Source organism: Tachysurus fulvidraco, chromosome 2 (assembly GCF_022655615.1).
Source record: "Tachysurus fulvidraco isolate hzauxx_2018 chromosome 2, HZAU_PFXX_2.0, whole genome shotgun sequence".
Taxonomy (NCBI): Eukaryota; Metazoa; Chordata; class Actinopteri; order Siluriformes; family Bagridae; genus Tachysurus; species Tachysurus fulvidraco.
This window is the reverse complement of record NC_062519.1, coordinates 1,789,955-1,800,258: the sequence shown is the minus strand read 5'-3', so window position 1 is coordinate 1,800,258 and position 10,304 is coordinate 1,789,955. Positions and strand designations below refer to the sequence as shown.

At 43.5% G+C, this 10,304-nt stretch overlaps 1 protein-coding gene across 6 annotated transcripts in view; it reads left to right on the top strand.

The window, feature by feature from the left end:
* Positions 1-10,304, top strand: part of kcnab2a (potassium voltage-gated channel subfamily A regulatory beta subunit 2a) — a 70,529-nt gene that overhangs the window by 34,827 nt on the left and 25,398 nt on the right. The window contains exon 1 of one of the 6 annotated variants that reach the window (XM_027168821.2): positions 6,915-7,715. The exons of 4 other annotated variants lie outside the window; for them this stretch is intronic. In XM_027168821.2, the coding sequence (XP_027024622.1) occupies positions 7,507-7,715 (209 nt within the window). In that variant the 5' untranslated portion in view covers positions 6,915-7,506. Of the gene's footprint in view, positions 1-6,914; positions 7,716-10,304 lie in introns of those variants that run through there. One more of the 6 variants, XM_047810597.1, reaches the window with a different exon arrangement.

The window sequence follows — 10,304 nt, the reverse complement described above, 5'->3', positions numbered from 1 at the left end:
AAGCGTTTAAGAAAATAAATCGTACTGTCTCTGGTGTGCTGGGGGGTGTTTATGGTGTTTAACATTTATGGTAGGAGACTTTGTAGATTATACTGAGAGTGGGAGAAGGAATGATGGAGAGAGAACGAGAGAGGGGGAAGGAATGATGGAGAGAGAAGGAGAAGGAATGATGGAGAGAGAACGAGAAAGGGAGAAGGAATGATGGAGAGAGAACGAGAGAGGGAGAAGGAATGATGGAGAGAGAAGGAGAAGGAATGATGGAGAGAGAACGAGAGAGGGAGAAGGAATGATGGAGAGAGAAGGAGAAGGAATGATGGAAAGAGAGCGGGAGAAGGATTGAGAGAGAAGGAGAGAGGGAGAAGGAATGATGGGGAGAGAGGGAGAAGGGATGATGAAGAGAGAGGGAGAGAGAAGGAGAGGGCGACTGAGAGAGAGAGAAGGAATATTGGAGAGAGGGAGAAGGAATGATTGAGAGAGAATGAGAGGGAGAGAAGGAGAAGGAATGAGGGAGAGAGAAGGAGAAGGAATGATGGGGAGAGAATGAGAGGAAGAAGGAATGAGAAAGCGAGCAGGAGAAGGAATGATGGAGCGAGCAGGAGAAGGAATGGTGAAGAGAGAATGAGAGGGAGGGGGGAGAAGGAATGAGAGAGAGAAGGAGAGAGAATGAGAGAGGGAGAAGGAATGAGAGAGAGAAGGAGAGAGAATGAGAGGGAGAGGGAGAAGGAATGAGAGAAGGAGAAGGAATGATTGAGAGAGAGGGAGAGACAAGGAGAGGGAGACAGAGAGAGGGAGAAGGAATATTGGGGAGAGAGAGGGAGAAGGAATGAGGGAGAGAGAAGGAGAAGGAATGTGGAGAGAGAAGGAGAAGGAATGATGGAGAGAAAGGGAGAAGGATTGAGAGAGAAGGAATGATGGGGGAGAGAGAGGGAGAAGAAATGATGGAGGGAGAGAGAATGAGACAGGGAGAGGCAGAGAGAGGGAATGAGAGAGAGAGATATGGAGAATAAATGATAGAGAGAGAGGTAGAGAGCTGGAATAAGAGAGGGCTGGAGACTGCTGGTGAAACCTGTTCCTAGTTATTATAATGTAAGTGATGTATAAACCCTCACGTGTCTCTGTGACGCTTCACAAGGTTAAATATAACTCATAACTCAGACAAAATGTTCACAAATAAACGAAACGCTGAAACTGTTGGAAAGTTGCTGCGGTGTAAGTGGAATAAAACACTCCAACTTGTGCGTAATACAGTAATGATCTGTTTATTAAACACAGTCAAAATAACAAACACTCCGATACTACGGTGAAGAGTGGGTAAGAAAGACGACACCGCTGCTTATCGCTACACACACACACACACACACACACACACACACACACACCCCAGCAACTCCAGCTACACTCTGATCTTTACACTTACATCCACTGTTCATGTTGGGGATAAAAACACAGAGCTTTGTGTGAATCACAGTTATTTTGGAGAGCTGTGGTCCTTCATCTGATTAGTGCTCAGCGAGCGAGTCCCCAGGCACGACCTCCAGGGGGTTACACAAGTCGTCACGTGTATAGTGAGATCTGAGCACAGCACTGAGCCTTTACATGACCATCAGGGTGGTCTCACACGAGTGGTCTCACACTTACTCTGCACTTATATAAGAGAGATTTTTAATCACAGTGTTTGCTGCAGGCCGACGGTTTAGTTTTGATCGATCGGCATTTAGATCGCCGTCCTGTGACATTTAAGCCTCGTGAATGAAAGAAGAACGAAACGTTCCTGGTGTAATTTCTGTTCTTTTACTCGTTTTTCTTTTCATCCCTGTCAGTCTCAGTGTTTCTGTCCATCTTTGTGTGAGACGTCTGAGCTGAGACTCACAGCCGAGACAAATCCACACCGGCTTCTTGTTCCTGCAGAATATAATATAATGAGCTCGTCGATCTATCGTACACTGTAGAAGACCTCATCTGATGATAAGGTTCAGTTTTGAGTAACAATTAAAGTAACGGCACCCTTTAGTGTTGGCACCTCCATAAATATTACGTAAAAGGTTTTTCTGCTAAACGGTATATTATCGAACGTAAGGGTGACGTGTCTGTTAAAGGTGCGGTCTCCGTTGTTTGAAAGCCAATGTTGACATTTGAAATCACCAAAACAAATACGCCCCTAACCCAAACGGGCCCCACCCCTGTATCGATAGCTCCGCCCACACATACATACGTAATCCAGGCGACTAACAGAAAGAAACGTGTCTTTATCATAGCTGAAGGGAAGAACAATACGATTGTAGATAAACAAACAAGCAAAAATGCCACACAAGCATAATGATGTAAAGGACAAAGGCATATATTAGTTCTGTGTAACAAAGCAAAACCAACGTTACTCACCTATCGAGAAGGAAAAAAGCGCCTCGGCGTCTTAAGTAAAGTCGGCCACATATTCACGGGTCGGAGTTTCCCGAGTCGATAACTCCTGAGCTAAACGCTGTTACTACACAAAACGCGGTTGTAGCTGCCTCTCTACATTACTACGATAGAAAAGAGGTGTTATTTGTGTAGTAACAGCGTTTAGCTCAGGAGTTATTGACTCGGGAAACTCCAACCTGTGAATATGTGGCCAACTTCCTGCTCCTTCAGTTCTCTCCAGCGCTGGAAAGCTGATCCTATATTAACACGTCCTACTTCTTGTCCTTATCGTAAGTCTTTCTTCTCTTTCTTTCTTTGTTTTTATCCTCCATGTCGATGTTAAAACCGCTTTCTGCTGATGTCACACACGCGCACTGAACACTCTCACCGCCGCATATGGACAAGACACGCCCCTTTCTGCTCATTGGCTACACGTTTGTATCGTTTTTGTTTAGTTTGGCGGCCCGATGCAGTTTTCTGAAGCATTACTCAAACAACAGAGACCCCACCTTTAAGATGTGAACAGTTTTACGTCTGTAATTGCAGTCCAGCTTCCAGCAGGAATTTAAAAGCTTTGAATAGGTCTCTGAATTTTGTGTGACAAATTTCCCAGAGTTGTCTTTAATCCAGAGTTATGGATGTGCTGCTCCTGCGTGTTAGAAGTGTAATTAAGCAGAACACCATGATATTGTGTCGAATATTAAATCGTGTCATTTCTGGCGTTTTAATTGCAAGCAGGAGTTTGGGCTCATGCTGTGTAAACAAACTCAGTCATGTGCTTCAGCAACATTGCGCTTCCTGAAAGAGCTTCCAGCAGCTCGCTGGAGAGGAACGTTTGCAGGAACTCGAACGACGAGTCTATCTTGTTGTGAAAAGAAATCTGAAAAGAAACATGTAAAGAAATCTGAAAAGAAACATGTAAAGAAATCTGAAAAGAAACATGTAAAGAAATCTGTTAAAGACGCGTTTGTTTCTGGAATATGAAGAAGAGGAGTCTCCACCGTGTTCAGGTCCCATGCCGATGGACTTGACGTGATGGAATTAGGGTTGCAAAAGGAGCGGAAAGTTTCCGGTAAACTTCTGGAAACTTTCCATGGGAACTTAGTCTGGGGAATTTTGGAAATATTCCAAATTGTAACTTTACGGGAATTTATGTTAATTTACGGGAATCATTTGGAAATATAGGGAAATTTCTATAAACTATATCATATACAATCATAAACATTTTATCTGGTCATAAGCAGACATGCATGTAAGGTGATACACATTTTAGTAGAACTTTGATTCTTTCATCGAGTGACACAAAAGCATAATAAACATTATGACGCTTGTAATAAACATAATAAACTTAATAATTGTAATAAACATTGTTTTATAGAGGATTTTTTTATTTCGGGGGGAGTGAGTGTGTGGGGGAAGGGGGGGTCATCAAATGATCCGTGCATGTGTAACACTCCTAATGTACTGCTTATTAAGAGTTAGTAAGGTAGTTATTAAGTTTAGGTAATGCGTACAGTTAAGAATGTAGAATAAGGTCATGCAGAATAAGGCATTAATATGTGCTTAATAAGCACTAAAGCCAGAATTCTATTAATATTCATGCTAATAAGCAACTAGTTAAATGACCCTAAGATACAGTGCTACTGGGGCAAGTCGTGGCCTAACGGTTAGAGAGTCTGACTCGTAATCCTAAGGTTGTGGGTTCGAGTCTCGGGCCGGCCACGACTGAGGTGCCCTTGAGCAAGGCACTGAACACCCCAACTGCTCCCAGGGCACCACAGCATAAAAATGGGTACTCCGGGTGTGTGTTCATGGTGTGTGTGTGTTCAATGCTGTGTGTGTGCACTTTGGATGGGTTAAATGCAGAGAACGAATTCTGAGTGTGTATGTCACGTCACTTTCACTGTGCACAAGTACCTGCAGGGGTTTTGGCCTCAATGGCCCTCCAGTAAGCTCTGTGCAAATTGAACTTAAATCGCATTAAATCTTGTTGTTTTAAACAAAATTATGCTGCAAGATTTTTTTTTGTTTTGTTTTTTTTTTATTCCCAGTTTATTCCCATATATTCCCGTTAACTCCTATGGAAATTTCCAGCCTTGAAAATTCCCGGAATTTTGCAACCCTAGATGGAATCAGATCAGGAAGCTGCTTCAACAAGGTGTTTAGTTGTAATTGTGGATCACCCAGAGGACGCGTGTCTCAACCGGCTCAGGGTCTGAACGCTCACGTAGACCTGGGTGACGTAGCACTGCTTCAAGCTCAGGGTGAAAACACTCATGGTATCAGTGAGTAGTAGTGTGAGGATCTGATCCCATCACTGGTGTGTGTGTGTGTGTGTGTGTGTGTGTGTGTGTGTGTGTGTGTGTGTGTGTGTGTGTGTGTGTGTGTGTGTGTGTGTGTGTGTGTGTGAGACAGGAGGATGGATCTGCTTACGAATCAGCACTGAGTTCTTTTACAGTTTGGAGGAAAAGGAACTGGAACGTGTTCCGTATCGGATAACGCCGGTCATGTTTGTACACACATGTCGGAGTAAACGCTGAGATTTAATATTCACTGCATTTACACGAGTGTGTGGAACAGCTGCGAGCCGAGCAGCTGTCGCTCGCCGTGATTAACACCATTTGCATAATGGCTTTCTGTCGTGTGTGTGTGTGTGTGTGTGTTTGCATGCAATTATATCAAATGCAATCTCACATTCAGGTAAGAAAGCGTGTCTCTGGTCACGATCATGTATAAAATCTTCAGCTCTCTGTATATGATTAAATCATCTGTAGGTCTTTATTGCTCTTGCTCTGCCCCTCTGCCGCTACACCTATTCGCCCGAGCCACGGATGTGTCGCCGCTTCTCCTTCCTGTTTTAAGAGATCGGTGTCTGTGGGATCACAAACAGAAGGCTAAAATCGACAGGAAGTCTGCTGTGTGGTTCTCGTCCTCTCATCTGTTACTTTTAACACTAATCCGTAACGTGTCCCAGCGCGACACAAGCACACACACACTTTTATCCTGGAAGCTTTATTAAAGTCGTTTTTAATAAAACAATCGCATCGTAAACCATGATAATGTTTCTGTAGTTATCAGAGTGAAGAGTAATTGTGTTGTCATGGTTCCTGGTTGTCTGCAGTTACCAGGATATCACGTTTCTGACCTCTGTGTGTCTGTGTGTGTGTGTGTGTGTGTGTGTGTGTGTGTGTGTGTGTGTGTGTGTGTGTGTCGAACAAGCAGCTGCCTAAAGTTATCTTACTGATTTGAATAAAATATCATGTAACTTTTTTATTTTTCGATCATTTACTGTTCAGCAAACATTTTGAGAATTTGAAGAAAGATACAAACCAACACACAACAGATCCTTTAAAGAGAGTGTGTGTTTGTGTGTGTGTGTGTGTGTGTGTGTGTGTGTGTGTGTGTGTGTGTGTGTGTGTGTGTGTGTGTGTGTACACTTAGGACTAGCGAGATGAATTGTGCTTCTTTGAGGTTTATTTATGTTGAATATTCATGATGAACTTGACCTCTTCTGACACAAGGTGGCAGCAGCACAGGAAGTAGTTTACGTAGCACAAAGTGGGAAACTTACTGCCCCAGATCATTTGTTTATTAGATTAAAAAGTGAAGCGTTTATTAGATTAAGGAAGCATGACAGCTGATGGCGTCGTTTTATTCCGGTGTCAAAAGACAACATTAACACATCTCACTGCGGCTCAGCTTCAACACTGTCCACGATTCACAGCAGATTGGTAACATAGCCACCTGAAGATACATCAGTAAAGTGCTGTGTGTGTGTGTGTGTGTGTGTGTGTGTGTGTGTGTGTGTGTGTGTGTGTGTGTGTGTGTGTGTGTGTGTGTGTGTGTGTTTGAGTGTGTGTGTGTGTGTGTGTGTGCGTGTGCGTGACACTTTGTGGAGGAAGAAATATAATCCTGTGACAGTGTAATGAAGTCCTGCTTGGAGAATGTTGTGGTGTTTTATATGATTATTGTTAATAAACACTACAGTCAGCATCAGGCAGCTGTTTGGGGGGAATCTCCTTTATATAAAGTACTGTCTGTCTCTCTCTCTCTCTCTCTCTCTCTCTCTCTCTCTCTCTCTCTCTCTAATCCCCATGTGTGTGCCTGTGCATCTCTCTCTCTCCCTCTGTCTCTCTCCCTCTGTCTCTCTCTCTCTCTCTCTCTCTCTCTAATCCCCATGCGTGTGCCTGTGCATCTCTCTTTCTCCCTCTGTCTCTCTCCCTCTGTGTCTGTCTGTCTCTCTCTCTGTCTGTCTCTGTCTCTCTGTCTCTCTCTCTCAAATCCCCATGTGTGCCTGTGCATCTCTCTCTCTGTGTCTCTCCCTCTGTCTCTCTCTGTCTGTCTCTCTCTCTCTCCTTCACCTCTCACTACTGCAGTGCTTGCTTGTCCCCGCTCTCTCTCCCTCTCTCTCCCTCCCTCCCCCCCACCTCTCTCTCTCTCTCCCACCCTCCCCCCCACCCCTCTCTCCCTCCCTCTCTCTCTCTTGACACATCCTCTCTGTCTTGCTGGAACTTAAAGCACATCTCAGGAGCAGATCCTGAGCTGACAGATAAATTACAAGCTGTGGACTCGTCAGAAAAGACGTTCTGTCTATTTGCTTTTTTTTTGTTTTGTTTTTGTTGTTGTTTTTTTTTGTCTTGTTTTGTTTCTTTGTTTTGTGTTTTTTTATCAGAGATCGTGATCGCAAGAACAAGAGCGAAGAAGAATATAGCTAAGCTGCTGAACGAGGAATGAGTGGAAAGAGTGCAGTTCGTTTATGGACAGTCAAACTAGAGTTGTAGGTGTGTGTGTGTGTGTGTGTGTGTGTGTGTGTGTGTGTGTGTGAGAGAGAGAGAGAGAGAGAGAGAGAGATCTCAGAGCTTCACACCTCACGGCACAATGAGACGAGTGAAGACAGAGACTGTTCACGTGTAACGAGAGAATCCATGTGAGATTAGAGCTCTGGCCGTCTGGTTTCTTCTCACTCCCAGCCGAGGTACAGGAGAAACGGCCGCTTGTGCTTTTGCCTCAGTTTTGGTTTTGCGTTAAAGTGTGTGTGTGAGAGAGTGACAGAGGGGGAAAGAGGGGCATTTTGGATTGTTGTGATCACACTGCGTGACCCGGGTCAGGATGCAGGTGTCGTTCGTGTGCACCGACCACCGCTCCATGAGCCGCAGCACAGACGAGCGCATGAACCGGCAGAACGCCAGCAGCCCGAACGCCGGCACGCGCAGCAAGTTCAGAGCCGTTGCCATGGTGGCACGCAGCCTCGGACAACTGTCCGTCCAGAGCGTGCCGTCCTCCAGCGACCAGAGCATAAGAACCGGCATGAAGTATAGGTGCGTTTACTCTCACGTGACCTTTTTTTTTTAAATTGCTGTTATTGTTATTAATCTGGTGGGCAATCGGTCATGAGGCTGAATACCAGTGCGCACAAACCTGCTGAGCAAACGAGTAAATATTCCAATCAAGCGGGTTTTAATTAACTTTTAGCTGTTATAAGAAACAAATGGAAAGACCAGATGAAACAAAACGTCTGTTTCAAAGACAGAAAATTGAATTAATTCGATTCGATTCGATTCGATCTCTTCAGCAAAGCATTAAAGTCATACAATACTTTAATACTGCCGGTCTCTTTACCGTGAGGATTTCTGCCCGGTGATGTAATTAGCAGCTAAACGCGTTATTTAATCACCGAAACGCGAACGTCCCACGGCATCAACCATCACGCCTTTTCTCCTCGACAGCATGTGTATGAGAAGCTCTCCGGTGGAACGGAGCCTGAGGACAAATCACAAAAAACACTGTGCGAGTTTTTATATTATACGGCTTTTTTAATCGGGACGCTTTTGTGTGAAACGTATTAATAACTCATAACAAATGGGCGTTAACGTTAATGATGCACTCGCTTTGTTCTTTGTTTTTATTGTAGATCATTTATAAATATATTTATTTAACATTAAAAACCAAGGGATTTTATTTTGTTCATTGATTCATTTTTTTTCTTTAAACGTAAACATTTATTTTGTAAACATTCTCCCTGCAAGCCATAGTTTTACTTTACATAGTTTCACACACACACACGTTCTCGTGTATGTCGAATGTGAAGCTGGAAAGGATTTTAATAAAGTGTTATCTGATGGAAGACGTTTGTATAAACAGCTGCACAACGAGACACAGTAACATGAACCTTGTCCAGGAGTCTGTGGGATTTTACGTGTTAAGTTTAAATCACTTATTTCACCTGCACCAACTTAATGAGCACTTTGTGAGACTTGTGTGTTTGGTCTCAGGGAGGTGAGAGTATTAAAATGAATACGACGAGGTCACGAGTGTACGTGCCCTATAGGAGGAGGAGGAGGAGGTACGTGTCTGTGGTTGCTGACACACTGCAGTGACTGAGATTCAGCACACATCACACTTAACACCTTCTCTAATTCACACTTTAGTCAGTAGTCTGAGCTCTCCGAGATTTGCCTTTTATGCAGTTTTGTGGGTTTGGACGCGGGCCGTGTGACGGGCAGGTTGTTTTATTTATAGCGCCACATTTTCTTGAACGTGAACCTTCGTGGCTCTATATTTGGAGTTCTGCATCGGAACAACTCCATTAGGACACTTCATCATGTCTCCTTACATGTAGGATCACTGGAGGGCGTTTCATCACCGATCAGCCGCCGAGGCTCTCTGGGCTGTTCAAGCAGTTTGTTTATGCCAAACAACTTCAGTTAAGACTGAACAATAAGGAGAAAGATCAACAACAACAATAAACATTTAATACATAAATTTAACATTTAATTAAACACTGAATCTGTATATTGTTAAAGTGTGTAAATATCATGCAGAAAAGTTTCCCCCAAGCCATAATAATCCTGAGAAACACTGTCAGAGTAAATCTCTGTGACATTCTCTCTCTCTCTCACACACACACACACACACACACACACACACACACACTTCAGAGCTGCTAAGAGCACCCAGAATACTACACACACACACACACACACACACACACACACTGCTTCAAAATAAACCGAGCTTCCTCTCTTGTTCTTTCTTTATTTTCCCCCTAAACAAACCAATTAGTTGCTATGTTGTTTGCTTATTTATTTATTTATTATTTCTTGTGTGAGTTGGAAACTGTTCTTTATGTGCTGGCTCGCACAAGAAAGCGACAGAAGCTAGGCAGATAAGTGCATGCCTTTGGAAAGTTGGGTTGCTTAGCAACAAGACGGACCTGTCCTGTTGCTTTCGTATTAAGACCCACGTCGAGTTCCCTACAAGTTTAGCAGAGCTAGCGGAACTAAGCGCTTACGTAAGCGCGCGTTAAAGCCGCAGCACGAGCTGAGAGCCGCCGAATCACAACCACGGCTTTTTACAGGCGTGGAAGACGGACAAAGTGTTTATCATATCATCGATAAATCGGCCATGACGGCTGGAGAAATATCTCCCTGTGAATTCCGTGTGGGGTTTTTATCAGGTTAATTGGATCAGGTCACTTGTAAGTAGTTACAGGGTGTTCTTGTTAGTTTTATGGGTTGTTTTCGAGCTCCAGACCGTGTTGCACTGATTAGTGTGAAATCTAATCTTTTATTTTTGTCATGAACAGCAACGTCATGCACCGGTTAGTGATCTGTTATAAAATACGTCCTCGCTCTGTAGCAGGAGTCCATTTCAAATTCTTGGCAAAGTGTCTGTGGAAAAATATTGTTTTCCCAAATGATCAACCGAGCAATAACGAAAGGCAACAAATAAATATGACGTACTTAGGGCTGGGCGATACGGCTGAAAACCGCATCACGATATCAGTGTTTCATATCGTGATATCGATAATTATTGATATTTTTTATGACCCATTTAAAATAAGGACCAAGAGGAAAATATATTACATGTAAACCTTTTTATTTTAAACTAAACCTTCCTCTGATCAG